This window comes from Rhineura floridana, chromosome 4, assembly GCF_030035675.1.
Source record: "Rhineura floridana isolate rRhiFlo1 chromosome 4, rRhiFlo1.hap2, whole genome shotgun sequence".
Taxonomy (NCBI): domain Eukaryota; kingdom Metazoa; phylum Chordata; class Lepidosauria; order Squamata; family Rhineuridae; genus Rhineura; species Rhineura floridana.
Window position 1 is genome coordinate 169,981,133 of NC_084483.1, and position 23,823 is coordinate 170,004,955.

General features: G+C 39.7%; 1 protein-coding gene across 4 annotated transcripts in view; it reads left to right on the top strand.

The window, feature by feature from the left end:
• The window catches only part of GPATCH2 (G-patch domain containing 2), a 169,450-nt gene that overhangs the window by 12,906 nt on the left and 132,721 nt on the right, over nt 1–23,823 (top strand). For 3 of the 4 annotated variants that reach the window (XM_061625187.1, XM_061625183.1, XM_061625184.1), the window contains exons 4-5: nt 3,328–3,510; nt 5,310–5,389. In XM_061625187.1, coding sequence (XP_061481171.1) covers nt 3,328–3,510; nt 5,310–5,389 — 263 coding nt within the window. Of the gene's footprint in view, nt 1–3,327; nt 3,511–5,309; nt 5,390–12,965; nt 13,374–23,823 lie in introns of those variants that run through there. The other variant, XM_061625185.1, reaches the window with a different exon arrangement.

A 23,823-nucleotide genomic window follows, 5' to 3' on the forward strand; every position in this document is an offset into this window, starting at 1 on the left:
TTCATACTTCATCATGGTTGAGGAATATCTAGAGAAGCCTTTCCCAACCAGTGTGCCTCCAGATGCTGTTGGACCACAACTCCCATCTTTCCTGACCATTGGCAATGCTGGCTGAGGCTGATGGGAGTTGTAGTCCAACAACATCTGGAGGCACACTGGTTGGGAAAGGCTGATCTAGAGCATAGGGTTGTGGAAGACTGACACAAAAGTTTTCTGAATTTTTACAGTGCCCCCACACACACACACCTGTTGATAGATGGTTAAACAGGGCTTGGAAGATCCCTATCTAAGAGGGAACCTGTTCTGTTCTCATACCCCAAGTTGACCAAGTGTACCCTTTTATCAGTAGTGCACTATTAGAAGTTCAAGAGCACATAGAGAGGCAACAAATGTAGAGTGTTTCAGTTCAGGGTTCCAGCCAGCCATATCCCCTCTACTCTATTCCTTCCTCTCCTGGTTTTCTGATGTGTGTGTTTTCTCCAACAGACACTCAGCATTCTGTAGCCACTGAACATACTTTGTTCTCATTGGGCTGTTTTGGATCCCCACTCTCACTTAAGAGTCTTTTTTGTGCTTTGACATCCTTTAATATCTTCCTCTTGTGTATGAATGGTGCTGTTTGGCTACATAAGGACCAACACTCAGATAATGTGTTTGCTATTGGCATATAGATTATTGTATGCTATTGCTATCAAACTCAAATTCTCACATGATGATTTGTTAAAGGCTAGGGCTTTGCTCTAAACTAAGTCTGAAGGATATTGTATCTCCCTTGGAGTCACCGCAGACAGTGTCAAGGGCAAGGTTTGGTTAGGCCAGCCTTTCCCAACTAGTGGGCCACCAGATGTTGTTGGACCACAACTTCCATCAGCCTCAGCCAGCATTGCCAATGGTCAGGAAAGATGGGAATTGTGGTCCAACAACATCTGGTGGCCCACTAGTTGGGAAATGCTGGGTTAGACTAAGGCAAATCCTACTATTTAACTCTGACCTTTCTCAAAGTAGGATTGTGGCTTGTGGTTGTCATTGCTATGATGTGTTAAGTCTTCCTATAACAGTACAGTATGTGTTAGTATATTCTGGTGTTCTGGAGTACCTACCTACACAGTCAAATTATTTGTATTACAGATTACAGTTAGAGATGTAAAATTTCTGGAAATTTTGAAGCCATGGAAAAAACCCATTTTCCCCCAGTATTTTTCAGAAAAAAAACAGAATTTTTTGGAAAAATTGAAAAAACGTAATAGCACTTTTTACAGATTGAAAGTCACTTTGTCACTTCAGGAACATCAAATGTAATTATGTACAAGGTGATTTGGCATAAAATTATTACATGGTATATTAAAAGTACAATTTATTCAAACAATTATTACCAATTGAATTTACTTTTTAAAATTTTTACTTTTTTTGTAACAAATGGATCTGCAAGATCCTGAACTGTAAGGAACACCTGAATGGTATGAAACCTCTTTCATTTTGCCAGTTTATGAGGAGCAGGCAAAAAACAATAAAAAACAGAAGAAATCATCAACATTAATAACAAAGAAAATTATTTATGTCTCCGCTACTCCTCCACAGTGTCAAGCAGACATAAAGCATCCATTCCCATAAAAAGAACTGAGAAGGGGGGGACCAAGATTCAATGAAACATTTTATTCATCATTCTAAAATAAAACATTCCATAATCCATTTTTTCTTCCTTTTTTCCATTTTTCCTATTTTTCAAAAAAGAAACAAAAAAGGCTTCAAAAAAATGGGGGGGAAACTTCCCCCCCCTAATTTTTCCGTTTTTTTCCCAGGCCCTCACATCTCTAATTAAAGTCTCACCTTCTTATTTGAAAGACATCACATACATACATTTAGCACTAGTAATTGACAGCCATGAGAATATTTTCAACTTATAAACTTACGCTATCAGCCAATTACAACTGAAAATTCTTAACAGTTCCTGTAATAAATATCTAGTGCAGCCTTCAACGACCTAGTGTCTTCCAGATGTTTTGGACTACAACTCTCATCAGCCCCTGCCAGCGCCGCTGTGCTGGCAGGGGCCGATGGGAGTTGTAGTCCAAAACATCTGGAGAGCACCAGGTGGGGAAAGGCTGATCTAGTGCCAACAATGTGCTAATTGTTGTGCCATCTCCTTTATTTGGTGCATGTATATAACAATTTGAAACTGCTGATAATGCAGGACAACTTTTTCTCAGGTTGTTTGACTTAATTGGGAACAAATGCAAGCACTGATATCCATATCTATAAAACCCACCCCACATCCCAAGTTTTGTGCATGGTTTTAAACCAAGGGAAGGAGGTCAGGCTGCACCTGAGTCATTGTCCTTTTCCCCTGTTATGTGCTTGAACAGAGCTTTGGGAAGTATATTGCTTGGGGCAGCTGTATCCCTCTTCTTGTGTGTATTCCCCCATCTCACATGTTTTGTGCATGTTTTCGTCCACCATACAAAGTATCACTAGACTTTCAAGATCTGTGACACATCCCTTTTAGCACGATCCTTTCTTTGCTGTGTCCCCAGTGTGGCATCCAGGAAAACTCACCCACTCTCCACAGTAGGCTACATATCTGCAGTGTCCTCTCAGACGTCACTGTCCTGTTTGCCAGTTGTAACTCAGCAGCCGTCAGCCCTACACAGAAAGTAAAGCATGGCTCTTGGATATGAAAATCAAAGTGACTTTAGCATAGATGCATATGAGTTTCAGATATTGATTTAGCAAAGTGCATAATTTTGTTTTACTTCCGAATTTTTAGTTTCTAAGAGTCATTAAAATATCCCTGGACTCTTGATGTTTCCTGTGGTACTGTCATCTTTCATTTAAATTTTTTTTTTCAAAACTTATTTCTTAATGAATGTAATCAGATTAATTTTATTTGGCCACATCTGTTCATGATTGTTTTCCCCTTTTATATACCATACAAATCATGAAATTAAGCTAATTATATACCATTATCAACTGCAAAGAACTGGTTTCACAGTTTTATTCTTTTTAATTCCCTGCAGGAGATTAAGGCTTGTTTTTGTTAGGGATGGAACTGCAGTAACATACATAGATTTCCCTGCCATTATCACCAAAGGATTAGCTAGTTTATTATTTTTCACATTTCTAAATAGGTCTTAAAACATTGCATTCTGTATGCTTTTATTGATGGAAATACTTGTCATGCTAGTAAATGCCATGTTCCAAGCAGACATGCACTACAGGAACAATTCTAGCATAGCAATAAAGAAGATAGTGATTCTCCTTATGAGTGGTGCTTCTTTGGATAATAAACCCCAATCTCTCTTTTTTAATGTGAGATGTTTGTCATCACAGGTGATGATGAGCAGAGTGACTGGTTCCACGAAAGTGAACCTGGAGGTGCCTGTGGGATCACTGGGATCATTCCTTGGTGGGAAAAAGAAGATTCTGCAGAACTGGAGAAAAAGTTGCCTGATCCAGTCTTTGAAAGTATCTTAACAGGCAGTTTTCCTCTTATGTCCCATTCAGGCAAGAGAGGTCAGCAACTTTTTAAAGACTGAATTATTTTGAAATTGTTATTGCTTAGTAGGTGACATAGGATTGTTAATGTACATCAGGGTTTGTGGTCAGAATGTCTTAACCTGTTTATATATAGTTTGGTGTTTGTTTTTTATTTATCCTAAAGATTCAAAGAGTAACATATAAAGAAAATAGTAATTTCCAACAGGGTGATTGTGATTGCTGGAAATCTGTCCATTTCTGCTTGCTGAGTAGCTTCTCTGTTGCTCTCAGGATAATTCACCAATATATGGTTTTAAAGCCATTTTGATGACCATAAGATTTATCTATGGCTGTACACATGTTAGCTTTTCAGAGAGTTGTAGGTGGTACTGTAGAGCAGGCATGGCCCATGTGCACTCTGTCTGCTTTCCCCCCCTGTCCTGTTATGGTCTCTGTGAAACACTTTCACAGATTTTGATAGCTCTTCAAACAGTAACTGGGGAAAGCTAAAATAGCTCCAAGCAACACAGTTAGCATATTTTGAACACACAGTTAGCATATTTTGGAGTTACTTTTTAAAGTATCTGATGGATACTGTCATTTTCATCCTGCTGTTTACCTACAGAAGTTCTGAGACTGTTTTAAAAAGTTATTTTTAATTATACATTTTAGTAAATGGAAAGTTGGTGCTCACCCAACGTCTACACATGTAGCCCTTTAAAAAGGGGAAAAAAGTGTAGAAAGCTACTTCTGCATCTTAGCAGTACCATATCACTAAAAATATACTCTTTTTATCTTTTTCCTTTCCTTTGGTGGGAAAAAGTGAAATTTGAATAGAAACCAATCGACTTGCAATCTGGTCTAACTAGCTCTAGTGCAATGGTAGCATTAAGTGAGGTATGAGGCCCTTTGCATTTCAGAAATTCTATTTTTTATGTTAGTTCATGCCTGATTAATGTAGCATGTGAGACTGGAATACATAGGCAACATAGTGAGGCAGATCTGCCCCATTTAATTTTCAGAAAATGTAACTGTCATCTACAGCAGGGGAAGAGCGATCCTATGGGTTGGGGGAGATTCTCTGGCAGATTTGAGTTGCTGAGGCCAGGGGAAGGGGATGGAGACAGCTTTCCCTTCTCTCTTCCATTGTAATTAATGGAGGGGAATTAATCATACCAGCTCCAGGGCTAGCACACCTGATGGCTTCTTATGGGGACATGTCTGGGGAACAAGGGGGCTTAGGATCCTGCAGACATCACAGTGCCTATGGAATACCCTGTTGCCCCCAAGCAGAACAATGCTAATGAGACATCTGTACCCATGAAGTTTTCCACGAGTACAGCCAAGGACCTCCAGTACCATAAGTGCCCTGCCAGAAGGCCTTTCTTTTTGTCAGTGGAGTAGCATTTATGCTGCATCCAACATTCAATATAAGATTGTACCATCTCTGTGTACCATTATAACTAGTGTCAGGTGCTAGTATAGGTATATGTGGTTGAAAATTCCAGTGAGTTGCAGCTCGGACAACTTAGTATATTGTGTAGTATGTATTTGGCATTTGTCAGCCTTGCAGTCAGATAATCTTGAGTTTTACCCTCAATAAATAATAAATACTAGGACATAATAATCTACCTTTATTATTAGGTTTTGGCCCTATTTGCAGTGACTTTATTTAATGCTTTGTGTGCATAAAGGATAGCAGAGTAAGACGAATACAAAGAACTATAAAAATATTTCAGACGAGAATGAATCTTCATTTCTTGGATTCTCCCTTAATGGCTGCAAAACTATTAGTATTGTGTATGTTTAAGCTGAGCTGAAATTCTGTTTTGTAGATTTCCAGACAAGATTTAGTCACCTTCACGGAATGCCAGCAAGGAACATCAAAAAAGTTGCCGGAAACCCAACCACAATGGTAGGCTGGTTCTCATCATTTATAATAAACTGCTTTACCCCAATAAATTGCAGCATTAAAAAATATCTACTTTGTGTGCATAAGTGAAAATAATTCTCTTACAGAGCACAAATCAGAATGATGAGGCTTGGTTTTTGTCACATTTTGAATAGTTGTCCCTCCTTTCAGAACTGTGTTAATGCATTGAACGCAACACAAAAGTCAAATTGACAGCATTAAGTATAGTCTAGAGAAGTGTTATGTATTAAAGTGATCTGCTTATCTTTTAATTCTGGAAATGCTTCCTTATTTATTTTACCCCAAAGTCATTATTGGTGCGATATGTAAAAATTAGTAAGACTTACAGTGCCTGAATTACTGCATCCAGAGATAAACTTAGAGCAACCTGATCTCTAATGTCATTGTTCATAAAATAACCCTGTTGTACTGGAATCTGAGAATCGTTCTCATTTCATAGAAGGTGATAATGTCAGCTAAAAACAGAATACAAGGCTATTTAACCTTATCACATTCATTTGAACTTTGGGATATAACTAACACCTAATAATCCTGGATCTCTGCTTGCTTGTTTACTTAATAAATGTAATAAGGTGTACAAAAGGAAAGAAAGGAACTATGGAAACCATTGTGGGTAACGGAATTTTTTAAATTCTTTGTTCAGAAATAGCAGCTGAATAATCTACTTTAAAACCTTGGCCTGTGAACTTTGTCTTTAGAGGTAATGAATCAGATGAATGGTACCTAGTTGCTAGTTTCAGATCTCCCAATTTTTGTTTTTGGTTCACTGCTTGCTTGAGCATATCTGGGATTTGTAGCCCATTTTCTAGGCTTATTACAGTCTCACTCTGGTATTTTATAGAAGCTATTACAACTGATAGGTTAACTTCATGGTATTGATGATACATGGCTTAACCATGCTAAAAACTGCATTCCCGTACTAAATTGTAAAAAGGTGATTAAGTTTCAATTGATGGAGATATACTGTATCTCTATGTGTACATATAACAAGAGTTGTTGTCTGCTATAATGTCTCAATAGTTAAAATGCTGTGGATGTTATAAAATTGTGTTTCATGGAGAAGTATTTTGGAGTGTTAAATAATTCCCAGAAAGCTATATATATTTGTGTCACAAAATGCTTCTAGAAGACTGTAGCCGTTTGGTCAAAAAAATTACTGCTGATTCAATTTATGAATATACTTTCTTTTGAGAGGGTGATGTGCTTTTATAATTTTCTCTGTAAATTTTGTAGGTAAAATATTTACTTGGCAATTTTCTTTATATCAAATACATACAGTGCCTTGCAAAAGTAATCAGACCCCTGACCAATGCTCTCATATTACTGAATTACATATGGTACATTGTAATTTTGTTCTGTGTGATATTTTATTTTGAAACATTGAAACTCAAAATCAGTTATTGTAAGGTGACATTAGTTTTGTGTTGGGAAATGTTTGTAAGAAACATAAAAAACTAAAACATGTTGCTTGCATAAGTATTCAACCTCTGTGGTGTGGAAGCTCCCAGTTTACACAGATGAAAGAAATTGCCTATCGAGGACACAATTACCTTATCATTGGCCTCCACCTGTGAACCATTAAAGTTGCTGTAATGCTGTCAGGATAAAAACCCCACTGTTGAAGGATCATTGGTCAGGCTGTGGATCTGAAGGAAAATGAAGATCAAAGAGCATTCTACAGAAGTGAGAGGTAATGTAATACAAATGCATAGATTAGGAAAAGGATACAAAATAATATCCAAGTGTATGGATATCCCAGTGAGCATAGTTGCATCAATAATCAGGAAGTGGAAGCTGCATCACACCACCCAGGCACTGCCAAGAAAAGGCAGGCCCTCAAAACTCAGTGCTCTAACAAGAAGGAGACTTGCGAGAGAAGCCACAGAGAGGCCAACAATCATTTTGAAGGAGCTACAGAGTTCAGTGGCTGGGAGTGGAGTAATAGTACACCAGTCAACCATATCAAGAGCTCTGCGTAACAATGGCCTGTATGGGAGGGTAGCAAGAAACAGGCCGTTACTCAAAAAGTACCATCTGAAAGCACGTCTAGAGTTTGCCAGAAAGCACGAGAGCGCCCCAGCTGTGATGTGGGAAAAGGTTTTGTGGTCAGATGAGACCAAGATAGAGCTCTTTGGCCAAAACTCAAAGCGCTATGTGTGGCACAAACCTAACACTGCCCATGCCTCAAGACACACCATCCCTACAGTAAAGTATGGTGGTGGCAGCACCCAGCCAGCCAGGACTGATTCTTACCACCTGTCCCTCTTTGGAGGGATACATAAGCCGGCTGGCTGAGGTGGCCTGGGAGACGCAGGCCCTGCAGGAGAAAGAAAGCATCGCCCCAAGGGAAGGAGAGGCTGCTGCTGTGCTGCTGCTGCTATTGCTACTGTGGGACCTCCACCTCCACCACCCTTCCCTGAGGGACTTCTGCCTGGCAGGACCAGGCCCCAGGTACCCAGCCAGCCAGGACTGATTCTTACCACCTGTCCCTCTTTGGAGGGATACATAAGCCGGCTGGCTGAGGTGGCCTGGGAGACGCAGGCCCTGCAGGAGAAAGAAAGCATCGCCCCAAGGGAAGGAGAGGCTGCTGCTGTGCTGCTGCTGCTATTGCTACTGTGGGACCTCCACCTCCACCACCCTTCCCTGAGGGACTTCTGCCTGGCAGGACCAGGCCCCAGGTACCCAGCCAGCCAGGACTGATTCTTACCACCTGTCCCTCTTTGGAGGGATACATAAGCCGGCTGGCTGAGGTGGCCTGGGAGACCCAGGCCCTGCAGGAGAAAGAAAGCATCGCCCCAAGGGAAGGAGAGGCTGCTGCTGCTGTGCTGCTCCTTTCTTTCTTTTTTTTATTTATATTTTTTATTTTTTTATTTTTTATTTTTTTATTTTTTTATTTTTTATTTTTTTATTTTTTTTACTTTTTTGTTGGTGTGTTGATGCAATTTGAGATGAATGGGTGCCTGATTATATGAATGTATGTCTGAGTGAGTGTGTATGTTTATATGCTGTATATATGGCTGTATATATAGCTGTTTTTATACATTTAATTGTTGTATATTTTAGTTGTATTATGTGCTTCGGAGAGAGTTTTATCCATCAGGCGGGGAGACTTGAGGGGGCCCCAATTGCCGTAGTGACGGGCAAAGGAAGATATGGCGCTGTGAGAAGGACGTGCCAGGTAAGGGGAACGCGGTCCAGACATGTTGTGGCTGTGCCTTGTTCCGGTCCTTCCCACACCCACAAGGTCGTTGGTATTCCTATCAGCCAACTCTCAGATCTCCAGTTGCTGTTATTAAATGCCAGATCGGTATATAATAAAACCTCCCTCGTCCACGATTTGATTGTGGATGAGGCAGCCGATCTGGCATGTATAACCGAGACCTGGGTGGGTGAGCAGGGAGGAGTTGGTCTCTCTCAGCTCTGCCCACCGGGGTACTTGGTTCAGCATCATGGTAGATCTGAGGGTCGGGGAGGTGGGGTTGCTGTCGTCTATAAGAGTTCCATCTCACTCACCAAGCACCATGTTCATTCAGTTACTGGCCTGGAGTGTTTGCACTTTGTGTTGGGCCAGAGGGACAGGCTGGGAATCCTTTTGGTGTACCGCCCACCTTGCTGCCCAATGGCTTCCCTAACTGAGCTGGCGGAAGTGGTCTCGGATATATTGTTGAGGTCCCCCAGACTAATAGTACTGGGGGATTTCAACATTCATGCCGAGACCACTTTGTCTGGCGCGGCTCAGGACTTCATGGCTTCCATGACAGCCATGGGGCTGTCTCAATATGTTAGTGGTCCAACACATGTATCGGGGCACACTCTAGACCTTGTTTTTGCTACTGAGCATGGGGAAAGTGATCTGGATGTGGGGAGTTTTACAACACTCCCTTTGTCATGGACAGACCACTGCTTGCTGAAGTTTAGACTTTCAGTAACCTCTTCCCTCTGCAAGGGTGGGGGACTTATTAAAATGGTCCGCCCCCGGAGACTAATGGATCCTGAAGGTTTTCAAAGGGCTCTGGGGGATTTTCCGGCTGATAGGACTGGCGCTCCTGCTGAAGCCCTGGTCGCTCTGTGGAATACGGAGATGACCCGGGCTGTAAACACGATCGCTCCTGCACGCCCTCTCCTGTGTAGAGCTCATACAGCTCCATGGTATACTCCGGAGCTGAGAGCGATGAAGCAAGATAGGAGGAGGCTTGAGCGGAAATGGAGACGAACTCCCGACGGATACAATTATGCGCTGGTTAGTGCTTCGACTAAGCTCTATGTAGGAGCAGTGAAGGCAGCTAAAAAACATCATTTTGCTGCCACTATTAAATCATCTCTTTGCCGCCCAGCGGAGCTCTTTCGAGTTGTCCGGGGGCTTCTCCATTCAAACCCTCCGGACACGGTGGAATCATCGGAGGCCCGCTGTAATCAGTTTGCCGATCACTTCCAGAATAAGATCTCATGTATCCGCCAGGACCTAGACTCTCAAGTTATAGCAGTAGATCCTAGTGAGATGTCCGGAGCACAGTCTTGTCCTGTTTTGTTGGATGAGCTTCAGTTGGTTCAACTCGAGGACGTGGAAAAGGTGCTTGGACAGGTACGTGCAACCACTTCGGTACTGGATCCTTGCCCCTCCTGGCTGATAAAAACTAGTAGGAATGGAACAGGTAGCTGGGCCAAGGAAGTGATAAATGCCTCTTTACGAGAGGGAGTGGTCCCGGGCTGTCTGAAAGAGGCAGTGGTGAGACCACTCCTGAAAAAGCCTTCCTTGGACCCAGACAATTTTAACAGCTACAGGCCAGTGGCGAATGTTCCATTCCTGGGCAAGGTCTTGGAACGGGTGGTTGCTGGCCAGCTCCAGGCGCTATTGGATGAAACTGATTATCTAGATCCATTTCAATCGGGTTTTAGGCCCGGTTTTGGCACTGAGACAGCCTTGGTCGCCCTGTACGATGACCTATGTCGGGAAAGAGACAGAGGGAGTGTAACTCTGTTGATTCTCCTTGATCTCTCAGCGGCTTTTGATACCATCGACCATGGTATCCTTCTGGAGAGGCTCGCGGAGTTGGGAGTTGGAGGTACTGCTTGGCAGTGGTTCCGCTCCTACTTGGCGGGTCGTCTCCAGAAGGTAGTGCTTGGGGAACATTGCTCGACACCGCGGGCTCTCCAATATGGGGTCCCGCAGGGGTCAGTTTTGTCCCCCCTGCTTTTTAATATCTACATGAAGCCGTTGGGAGAGGTCATCAGGAGTTTTGGAGTGCGTTGTCATCAGTATGCTGATGACACGCAGCTCTACTTCTCCTTTTCATCTTCTTCAGGTGAGGCTGTCGATTTGCTGAACCGTTGCCTGGCCTCGACAATGGACTGGATGAGAGTTAACAAACTGAAGCTCAATCCAGACAAGACTGAGATGCTGTTGGTGGACGGGTTCTCTGATCGGATGGTGGATATATACCCTGTCCTGGACGGGGTTACACTCCCCCTAAAGGACCGGGTTCGTAGTCTGGGAGTCTTTTTAGACTCTTCCCTCTCACTTGAGGCTCAAGTAGCCTCGGTGGTTAGGAATGCGTTTTACCAACTTCGGTTGGTAGCCCAGCTACGTCCCTATTTGAGTAAAGAGGACCTTACATCAGTGGTACATGCTCTGGTAACCTCACGTTTGGATTACTGTAATGCGCTTTACGTAGGGCTACCTTTGAAGACAGTTCGGAAGCTACAACTAGTGCAAAATGCGGCGGCCAGATTGCTGACAAGGACCAAGCGGTCCGAGCATATAACACCTGTTCTGGCCAGCTTGCACTGGTTGCCAATATGTTTCCGGGCTAGATTCAAAGTGTTGGTATTAACCTATAAAGCCTTATACGGTGCGGGACCACGATACCTTGCGGAACGCCTCTTCCGATATGAACCGGCCCGTGCACTACGTTCTGCTACGAAGGTCCTCCTCCGGGTTCCAACTCACAGGGATGCCCGGAGGGTGATGACAAGATCTAGGGCCTTCTCAGTGGTGGCCCCCGAACTATGGAACAGTCTCCCTGAGGAAGTACGCCTGGCGCCGACTCTGCTCTCCTTCCGGCGCCAGGTCAAAACCTTCCTATTCTCTGAAGCATTTTAAGTTACACTGATTTAATTTTAAAAATGTTTATTGTGTTGGATTGTTGCTTGTATTTTAGTATTGTTTTGTTATTTATTGTATTTTTATGCTGTTTTATGTTCACCGCCCAGAGAGCTATTGCTAGTCGGGCGGTATATAAATTTAATAAATAAATAAATAAAATATAAATAAATGCTGTGGGGATGCTTCTCATCAGCAGGGACTGGGTGTTAAAACTGAAGGAAGAATGGATGGAGCAAAATACAGAGAAATACTGCAAGAGAACCTGCTTCAGTCCACTAAAAAACTGAAGCTTGGGAGGAAATTCACTTTTCAGCAGAACAATGATCCCAAGCACAAAGCCAAAGCAACAATGCAATGGCTCAAGAACAAAAAGATGAATGTCCTACAGTGGCCCAGTCAAAGTCCTGATCTCAATCTCATTGAGAATCTGTGGTGCTGTTTGAAAATTGCGATCCACAAGCGACATCCGACCAACCTGAATGACCTGGAGTGAATCTGCCAAGAGGAATGGGCCAAAATCCCTCCAATACTGTGTCCAAAGCTGGTACATACCTACCCCAAAAGACTTAAAGCTGTTATTGCAGCAAAAGGTGGCTCTATCAAATATTAATGTGTGTGGGTTGAATATTTATGCAAGCAACATGTTTCAGTTTTTTATGTTTCTTACAAGCATTTCCCAACATAAAACCAATGTCACCTTACAATAACTGATTTTGAGTTTCAGTGTTTCAAAATAAAATATCATACAGAACTAAATGTACCATTTGTAATTCAGTAATACGAGAGCATTGGTCAGGGGTCTGATTACTTTTGCAAGGCACTGTACTTTATAGAGGAAAGCCGGTCAAATAGCATACTCTTCTGTGTGTATGTGTGTGTGTTTATAGATAGATAGATAGATAGATAGATAGATAGATAGATAGATAGATAGATAGATAGATAGATAGATAGATAGATAGATAGATAGATAGATAGATAGATAGATAGATAGATAGATAGATAGATAGATAGATAATGTGTTTGGGATGTTGCAAATACAATAATTACATAGGGAAGATGAAATGGGTGCATCTACATTTTTGGGCAGTAGTACACAACAGTATTGAGTACCATATTCCTGTTTCACATGCAGCCTGGCTGTCCACTTTTGCCCCCACAGTCTCACCCAGTGCATTTGCCTTGGCCTGTCAAGACAGCACACACATGCTTATTTGTTATTAATGAGGAAATTTGAAAGGCATCTTTAAAATGCTGAAATCCAGTGACAAAAACAAACGAAAAATGTAATACCTGTGACATCTGGTAATGCAGAAAAAGAAGTAATTACAGCTATTAGAATGTTACACTGAAACCAAAAGTGCTTTTAGAGAAATTAATTTCCAGAGCAAAGGAGAATATTGCAAATGCAACTCATTGAACAGAATTGGGATGATGACCTAATTCTTTCACCTTTAGCTTAGAAGAGTTTGTGATGTCTGCACAGGAACAGTGGCTCAATATCTATGAAAGGAATAAAGGGAGAAACGGACACACTTTCGTATAAGGCATCATCTGACGGCCGTGCCAAGCTGTAAACTCTGTATGCGTTGCACGCACAAACCTTATCGTACAATTCTGTGCAGCTCGTGGCTCCCAGAAATACTACTATGTATCATGGACTAACTACAGGAAACTCGAATAGCTATTAATGAACAAATCTTTTTGGTCTCTGATAGAATTGGATGATGGCAGTCCATTAATTGTATCAAAGCTGTTAGACATAAAAACCATTATTATTCCTTTTTTTTACAAACTAACACAAAAATATCAATATAATTAAAGCAAGGTAAAATCTATCCTAAAACAAAAACAGTTCACAGCAATTTTTAATCAGCAGCAGATAAAATTAAATCCCAGGGCAATCCTATCCGTGTTTACTTAGAACTATGTCTCATTGAGTTCAGTGAGACTTACTGCTAGATAAGTTGGTATATGATTGCAGCCTGGTACTCGCACATCCTGAAAATCCACTAGTGTGAGTGGGGAATGGCATGGGAAGTGGTGTGGAGGAATGCAGCTGCAGGAGGTTCCAAAGGAATCAGTTCTCCCATCTAGAATGAGCAAAAGAGCAGATAAGTAAAAGAATTTTTCATCTTGTAAAATAGTATAATAACCTTCCATTTAGATGCTTTCCAAAAAAAGGTTGGGCTGGTTTCTGTCAGGGATGCTGTGGATGATCCGTTGCTGGTAAATCTGACTGTAAGACACCTTAAAGTCTAAAGCTCTGCTTTGGTTCTGACATCAAGACACTTTCCTTAAATGAGCAACTACTTTAACTCTTAGTTTTCCTAGATGTGTTCTTTTCGAGGATCTAAACATTATTTAAATGACTTATATCTAGTCTTTAAAGATACAAATCCTTACAACGAGGCTTAGAAGTAAAATTGAAATACAATTAAACCAGAATAAGACAATATCAAAACAACCATTTATCAGTATCCTTCTCACTGGGCCATTGGTGCCAGTCATCCCTGAGAGGAGTTGGTCTTAGTGCTCTGATGTGTTTGTATTTGCGTTTCTCCCTCACTCTTTCTTCCCGGTTATGAGAGGACAGTCAAACTGAAAATGCATCTGGTATTATTTTTGCCGCCTTTATTTCCTGTTCCTGCTGCTTACTGCTGAACTACTATTCAACTGCAGCATTAGTTCCATACATCAAATAATTGGGAAAAGGTTAACAGTAAATTGGCCTGTATCCAATATAGCACTATGTGAATGTTCTGTCACCACACGGATTTCTGCTTGTACAGTGGAATGTTCTCCCCTCTCCTCCCACCACATACCCCCTAAATCTGTTCTAGGGTTCCCCCAACCATTTGGAGCAGATTTAGAGAACATGGGACACACATTGGGGGAGGAAGTCCCACTGTGCACATGGAAATCCTTGCATTGACGGGATGGGTTAGTTGGGTTTGTTGAAGACCGTCTACTGTTTTTTACATCTCTATAGAATTTTGCTAAATTATAAACATTTACTGTTGCCTACTTAATTGATGAGGAGTATACATCTAGCACATTGCCTTTACTGTTTCCTTAGGATTCTCACTTATCAGTAAACATCTGTGTTGGATGTACAGCTACTTTCATCTGACTCAGTAAAGCAGTCTGCTTGTGTAATTTGAACATTACTGGTGTTCAGTATCCATCCTAGAACAGCAGTATTTTAATGTTCTTAGAGCTGTTGTAGCATATTTGCAAAGGCTGTGGCTGAGACAATTTCTGGTTCAGATGCCACCTTTGTCACAAACTCACAAGGTCACTTTATATCTGCCTCAGTCCTCCATCTGCATTTTGGAGGTAACAGTTGTAAACTTTTTTGCAGGGTGATTGTAAGCATTTCTTGGATTATAATATATACGAAATACAGTGAAAATTCAAATCATGGAGTTGTTTTCTAGCAACGTTTGTTGTGAAGAAGTATATAATAGCAATAGAGATTCAGAGCAAGAAATTGGTCCTAACAGAAGACCAGCTATTCCTGAGGAATATAGTCAGGAAATCCAGAACCCAATGATAGATATCTTCCAGGTAGAGAACCATGAATGCCACTGTAGCTAACATTCTTGTCCAAGTCACTGTTGATAAACACTGTCCACATTAGGGAGGATCTTTACTATAAGTTAGGATTTCTGTTCCAAAAACACCACATCCAGACAAAGGAAAAGTCAGAAAATATTTGACAGGGAGGAGTTTGGACAGTATTGGTGTATTTTTGGGGGGAAGGGAGTGAATCTGCAGAGTTGACACTTCCTAACAGTAATTTCCTGTTTAGGAAATGAGAAATACAATTCTTTTTTGTGGCCTCAGTCTACAGTCCTTGCATGCAGGCATGCTTGTTGCATGCAATGATGCATATGTTTACTTGATGAATTGAAGATAGTCAAACTCTTACTGCTCCGGTAACCTTCTGGGAGTAAGGGACAGGTAACTCCGAAGTAAATTAGTAATGCTTTCAAGGCTGATTATGCATGAACCTAGTCCAGCAAATCCACATGTGTATCCCTAAGTGCTGGATATAAAGTTTTTCAGCCCATTCAACTATTTTGCACACATAGAGTGTACCTTGCAAGTTGTTCTGCACATAGAAGCCTGTTCCAGTGCACAGGTACCAGTCTGACCAGTGTTAGCTAATGGTGTCTGCTACAGGTTTTAGAACTTATACAATACTTTCATATTAACACTTTTTATTAAATTTTATAAATTTCTGCCCAGTTCATATACTTATAGCTTCCAGTTCATAGATATCATGTATTTGACTTGTGTGTTCTTTACTGTATACATTTTAAAGTACCTGATATTGCCTATGGCTGAAACAGTTCTTTCTTTCTTTCTTTCTTTCTTTCTTTCTTTCTTTCTTTCTTTCTTTCTTTCTTTCTTTCTTTCTTTCTTTCTTTCTTTCTTTCTTTCTTTCAAAGAAAACGCTTTGGGTTTGATGGATTTGTACTCTTCAAAGGGAAACAAAACACTAAATATTTCTAATCCTGCATTATTTACCGCATGGGTGGTTAAAATACTACTTTAAGTCTCATAAAATTTAGAGGAAGAAATCGGCCAACTGCAGCAGGAATTAGATTTAGGAAGAGAGGTACAGAGTCAAAATATTGCTACAGAATTAAATGTCAAAAATCTTCTTTAATAGTAGATATATAGTTCACAGTGTCTGGTTATGATTAATACATTTAATCTAAATCACTGAAAGTTGCTCTCTCCTTTTCCATAAAATACAATAGGACACAAATCAGTTTTACTGTAAGCGGATAACAATTGGAAAATAATGCATCTTCCCGCCCAATAAATTGTCAGTTATACCTTTTAACTAAAATCAATTTATCTTTTCAAAAATTTATTTCAATTTCTAATAATAAATCTTCTCAAATGTTTATTCATTTGCTGCTTGATACATTTGTGCCACTTTTGCTATGGTCTAATGTTTTTTTTCTTTCAATTCATTGTAAATTATAAAATCTGTTTTGAGTCAATTTTTTAGTTAAGAAGTTAAAATCTATAACCCAACCTTTTTCTTTTTTATGACCTTTACACATTTAATGCCCTTGAACTTTGATTCAATCCAGTAAAATTTTGATCATAACGTGATTATAAGACTTGTAACTTGTTGAAAGGGGCTAACTAGTAAAGCAACTAGTGAGATCATTGCAACACTTTTAATGCAAGACATTGCAAGACTTGCAGCTCTTGATTGCATAAGAAAATGGAAAAATTAAAGCAAATAAACTAAAGTGCGCACATTTGTTCAGCTGAACACAGACAAGTAGAAATGTCCTATTTGCATTCGCATTCATTCAGTAAGATAACAAACATCCTTTTCTCAACTTTTATAATGGAAATTCTGTGGCTGTGTTCAGACAATGAGTTTTTGGTCACACTTGCAGCCCCTGTTGCTCCTCCCTATGTTCATATTGGCAAACAAACCAGTTTCCCATTTTGTCCAAACCAGTCTAGGATATTACATCATTATTTTAAGTTGGTTTAATATCCTTAATATTGAAGTTGGCTTAATTGATCTGTGCATACATAGCCAAAAAGCTTGTCCAGATATAGCCAATAATTGTATTCATTCATTCATTTGAAAGCATTTAAAAAGTCTAATAATGTCAGATTAAGAATAACATCATATATGTGCACTACATATGCTTAGGTACATTTTATTGTCTTCATTATTTTACATTCTTACTACATTTCAAGATATCAGCTATTTCCAGTATGATAAGACTGCTTCAAAAGTAGTAACATAAATGTTGATTTGTATAAATATATTGTATCCTCCAATAATTGATCATGTAACTGCTCGGATAATTTTTCTCTTTTCCCTTCTGATAAATTTTTACTGGAAAAATAAATGCAGGAATCAGTATATATTTCAGTGCATCTGTGTACACGAAGGAATACATATTCAAATATACTCTCAATTGAAATGAACAGGTAGTCTTGTCCATGTTAGTAAGTGTTGGGTTGTGGAGGTGGTAGATTATTCATTATTTTATATAGTACTTAATTTGTGCAAATCACTGTTTTTAGTCCTCAAAATAAGCTTAATATCATTGTTTCTAGATAAAGAGCTGAATCTGGAAGAAGTGACTTGCATCCATCCTGCAAGTCTATAGCTTGGTCTCGGGAATTCTCAGGGGAATCGTTCAGAGGAATTAGGTGATAGAGTGATTGTACCACATTAGACTATAGGTGGGAGATGCCCTACATATAAAAAACTAGCATATCAACGAGAGAGATTTTGGTTCAGCCCCTCTCTCTGCATGCTTGCTTTCTACTTACGAGTTTGTATTGTTTTCCATAGAAGAGCATTCAAAGATGTGATTTTGCCACTTTTAGTCTGAAGTGGATCATAGATTTGAAATCTCTTGTCAAATGCCAACACATCAGCTGTTTGAACACATTGGCGTGTTAGATCTGTATATACAGGAGAATGAGGTGGCTGAGTGCTAAGGTAACAAGAGTGGACCATGTCACTTCAGAATACTGGTTTGGCATGAGCCAGTGTGGCATAGTGGTTAGTGTTAGACTATGACCTGGGAGACCAGGGTACGAATCCCCACATAGCCATGAAGCTCACTGGGTGACCTTGGGCCAGTCACTGCCTCTCAGCCTCAGAGGAAAGCAATGGTAAACCACCTCTGAATACCACTTACCATGAAAACCCTATTCATAGGGTCACCAAAAGTCGGAATCGACTTGAAGGCAGTTCATTTCCATTTCAATGTAAAAAGCAAAACTCCAAACCCTTCCTCCAAGTAGAACACTAGATATTATCACACAATTATCTCTGTTTTCTATGTGGGGCAGCAGATTATTCCCCCCATCCCACCTCCCAGTTGTCATCTGAAGTAAGAAAGCCTATTGTACCACCTCAGAACTCCTACCACCAAATCCTACTGCAACTGGTAGTTCTGATAAGACTTGTAGATTCAGTGATTGGCATTCTGTGTAATTACTACCCATTATACAAATGTCATAATACATAATCATGCTTTGTTTACACCATAGACGCCAGAATGTTGACAGACTAGGAGAATGTTAGAAAACACTTCATAGACAACTGGGAGGAAAATAATGACATAATAAATACAGCAGATCAAGTTGAAGTTGTGGCATATTGGTGAATCTGTCCAGTGATAACATCTTGGGTGTTGAAATGATTGATTTCTGAGGTAAAGAAATCATTTACATGGAAGCATTAGAATTCATTAATTTCACTAATTACATAGCGAAGAAAACATCTGTTTTCTTCACTAAAGAGCAGGCATTAATTACAGGTCTTACCTGTTCATCTAAAAATAGTGTCAATATGCTCAGTTTTTCTCTCTTTAAATATTTGATTTTCATAGAAAGTCTTATGCCATTATGAAGTTGCCAGGACCTCATTAATAAAGCAATTTTCAAACAACGTTCTGTTCATTGAAAGAAAAAATGAATATATTAGTATATAGTCTCCCAAAAGATTTTTAGATTTAGAATTATCTCTAAATCCACAAAATCTGCCTGTTAATAATTTTACAATTGTGTGTGTACCAAATCTTACATACAGCCAGAAACATAGGGGAAGATTCTGCTCAACACAGTCTCTTCCAGAATAAAACACCCATGACAGATAATGAAGCCAAAGGAGAATATTAAAAGTATAATCCATGTAACATGATGGATTATTCATGTTCCAGGTTGTTGGTCAACACGAGTTCCATAGTGTACACTGAGAAATCAGGAGTACTATTGGCAATCCCTTAGGTATTTTCAGTGGAAAATAAAACAGAAGTGAGTTTTGGGACAAAGCAGCCAGCTTCTGAGTGTGCCCAGATAGCACCTACAGACTATAGTGGATGAACTGATATGCTTGCAGCAAGGTGTGCTTATTGAACTTTTGTGTCCTGACAAGTTGGATGTATTGCATGGTTAGTTTACCAGCCATGTCAAGAACTATTAGCTGGAATAAGTTGCTTAAAGTTAGGAAAGGGCAAAGGAATTTAGGTAGAATTACGTGGAGATTTCAAAGCTACAGTCTTTAAGTGTGAAAAACTTTAAATCACCTTCAAGACTTCCTGCATGAGCTTTCTTAAGATGGTGGTATTTTCTGGCCTAACAGGAGTCATGAAAACACGGATCACTCAAATGTCCAGCTACAAAACCTTAGTTACCCTATGCTGTTTTCATCTGGGAGCTGATATATAGTATTGTGGCTGAGTGTCAGCTGTGAGCCAGTAAGCCCCCAGTTTAAATTTCTTCTCAGTCATATATTCACAGGGATGATTCAGCACTACATGGACGAGCCCCAGCATTGCATTGAGCTCATTTGCTTTCCTGTCCTCCTCCCGTACTGCAAGAAGGACTTCTGCCACATTTACTTTCAGGAATCCTGGCTTACCATGAGCAATGGCTAGTTACACAAGCAAGCTACATAACTCATAATATTCTCTCCCACCCCCAAAAAATTTAAAGCTACTTGGAATGAATATGTAACGTCTTCAAATAAATAGGTAAACTCTTGATCTCTGCAGAAATTTAAAAATAATGGTTGAAGATGAGGTGCATCTATACTTTGATTTTATTCTGCTTTGTTAGAGGAACTGGAAGTGGCCAACTCTTCTGTAGATGAGCATGTAGCCCAGAGGTGTCAAATGGCCTTGACTTTCACAAAACAAACTACTCCAGTAGCATGCCAGAACCAGTTCACTGTTCTGCTACGTTAATCAAGTCAGACAAAAGTCCAAGCACAGTACCACCTCAGAGAAACCCTGTTGGCACCAGCCTAATTAAAGATAAACTCCTAAAGCATTCATTTATTTCTCTAGCACAATGTTCAGACTGCTAAAGTACCTACAGCTGGGGAGAGGAGGGACTTTATGACCTCACTTAACCTCCCTACTGTATCTGAGAGGATTCATCTTGGCAGGTCCATCTCTGAGGAAGAGATCATTGAAGCCTTTAATAGTCTGTCTCTTGGCAAAATGCCTGGCATGGATTCACTTGGAGCTGATTCTTTAAAGGTTTTTTATGCATCCCTTAGCACAGAGGTCTTTTAAGTAACTAATTTTCAAGAAATATGTTTGTTGTCTGAATTATCTGCTATTTCTCGTTGAAAAGGGTGAGGATCCAATGCTCTGTGTTGGCTTACCATCCTTAAATGTACCTGAATATTAACAAATATCAAACTGTTGAAAGAACACATTGGTTGTGCTCACACATGCTAAGCCATAATCTTTGGTTTACTAAATCATAGTGTGCATGACTGTGTACTGATGCACACTGTCCAAGCACTACCATTTCATGCCTACCTTTACGTGATTTGTTAAACTACAAAGGGGACAGCTTACTGTTGTGTTCAAACCAGGGATCCTGGTTTGTTTTGCCCTAACAAACCACAATTGCTAGCAGGCCTTAAACCATGGTTTGTTTGTTTTTTGCCCTAACAATTGTATTCTGTTTGTCGCTATGTGCCTTCAAGTCAATTCTGACTTATAGTGACCCTATGAATCAGTGACCTTCCACAGCATCTGTCATGAACCACCCTGTTCAGATCTTGTGAGTTCAGGTCTGTGGCTTCCTTTATGGAATCAATCCATCTCTTGTTTGGCCTTCCTCTTTTTCTACTCCCTTCTGTTTTTCCCAGCGTTATTGTCTTTTCTAGTGAATCATGTCTTCTCATGATGTGTCCAAAGTATGATAACCTTAGCTTCATCATTTTAGCTTCTAGTGATAGTTCTGGGTTAATTTGATTGAACACCCAATTATTTCTCTTTTTCCCAGCCCATGGTATGCGTAAAGCTCTCCTCTGTTAGGAGAGTTATTATGTTAGGGCAAAAGAAACTACAAGCCCAGGTTCAGAGACAGTGCTAAGCTAACCTTCAAGATTTGTTTACCTGCTCATGCAAATGTAGGATCAAAGTGGGAGCTTTCAAACAAAGCTGGTGCACAGTATGGTTTAAGCCAAGGTTTAAGGCTTAGCACTGCATACGGATGCAGTCCTTAAATGCTGAGTTCATTGTAGTAGAAAGAGCATGAAAGCTTACCAACTGGCAGGTGTGATCAGGCTGCTCTTGAACGGTTCTACTTGTTCCTCATACAGAGTCATAAGATGGATGATTTCCAGTCAACTTGGGACCCTTGCTTGGGGTTGTTCATGTCCCTCCCCCTTTCATTTTCAGTGCTTATAAGAGACCATTAAGTTAGATCATGCTGAGCTTCACTATGTTTGTGACACATCACTCTGCTCTATTTCATTTGACATTGGCAGTTTCTGCCCTAACCATCCTGGTGCGGGTCAAGCTGAAAATGAATCCAGAAATGATTAAGATACCTGTATGTGATATTATGATAAAACCTCCCTTGGTCACAGGAGGCAGCAGCACTTGGGCTGTTTTTTATCAGCTCTCCTCCACTCCCATCTAATGAGACAACCATAGTCTTTTTTTTTTCAGATTAAGGCCAGAACACAATGTTTGCAGAGAGGCATGACTGTCACTGAATGCAGTAGCACCATGTCTCCACCCCAAAAATGGGTAGTAAAACAAACATGATTACAGTGTCATTGTCTCTGAGTTTTTCCACTGATCTTGGTCTTCGGACTGGTAGCCATCATTGATGTAATGCATTTAATGTGAAATTACATTTGAAGATTGTTGGGAAGCTGCAACTAATGATGAATACATCAGCTTGCCCCCTCAGGTACTTCAGAGTCTGCACTGGTTACTAGAAAATGTCCAAATGATATCCAAGGTATTGACTGACTTAACAAAGCCCTATAATGGCTTTGTACCTGCAGTGTCCTGTAGTTATCTCCATGACTGATAATGTGCTGTCATAAGCATAAACAAAGCTTCAATATTTAAGGCATGTGGAGGTGCTGCTTGTTCTGTATCTATAAAATTCAATTCTTCTGGAAGTTCAAAAGGAGTAGAACATATTTAGTGAACTATGTAGTGTTTCTCTGTTTTGGCACACCAGTACTGAGTGACACGTTGTGAGCCATTAGCAATGAGTTAATTGTTAATTTGTGCAGCATTTCACACACCAATAGCTGTTTTTACCATTTTTTTTCAATAATTTTTATTCAAATTTTCATAAAACATACAAAACAAAATCATAAAACATTCAAAGACAAAAAACAAAACAAAACAAAAATGATTAAACAAAAAAATAAAATGTTGACTTCCCATTTGTCGCAGATCAAATCAGTTGTAGGTCTACAATATATAACAATCCTGTCTCTTAAATTATATTATAAAATCACTTTCCTCCAGTAGTTATCTTAATTAATCATCAAATCTCATAAACATTACTTTATTCTTTCCACAAAAAGTCAAAGAGAGGTTTCAATTCTTTAAGAAATATATCTATCAATTTTTCTCCAAATAAACATGTCGATTAATCCATCTCGTTAATAATAATAATAATCTTATTGTCATAACCATAGTCCAAATAAACATATTGATTAATCCATCTCATCAAAATCTGTTAGGTCCAATAATTTCAATAGCCATTATTCCATTATCCCTATTAATTCCATCTTCCATCTTCAATAGTCCTGTTGTCCAGTAATTTCAGTGTCCAATCTTCCATTATCAGTATTCCATAATAATCTTGCTGTCATAGCCATAGTCATATAATAAGAGTCTGATGGGAATTTCCTCTATCCCAAATATTTTCTTGCCATCAATTCTGAATAAGTTGCTGAAATGTTGTTGTAAAGTCATATCTGTGTTCTTCTTTTTTACAAAATGCACTGGCTCATCTCTTGAGAGTTTTTCCATTGTCACATGGCTGCAGTTAATTCCATAGATTTTCTCTATATCAAGCTCCATCACGTCATTCCAGTCCAGAAGATTATCCAAGCCATTGATAACTTTATCTCTAATATCTCCATCAATTTCTTCAGAGATAACGTTAAATTCCAAACAGTAGATTTTATTTCTAATATCCATAAACTCCAGATCTTTTTCCAATTCCACATTTGTTCCAATCTCCAGGGCTTGTATCTTCCCTTTATTTTTTCTTTTCTCATCTCTGATCTCATTCTCCTCTCTCACAGGATCCCCTATTTCTTTAAGCTCCTGCGTCATTTTGCTCAGTTCAATTTTCAGCTCCTTACTGCCCTGTCGCAGGGTTTGTTTCGTTATCTCAATCTTATCCATTATTTTCTGAAACATAATTACTTCCAGATTCTCAGCCACTTTCTTGATTGCCATTTTTAAAACCACGAAAACAAAACAAAACAAAAATAAAGAAGAACCACTTCTTATTTCAGCAACAA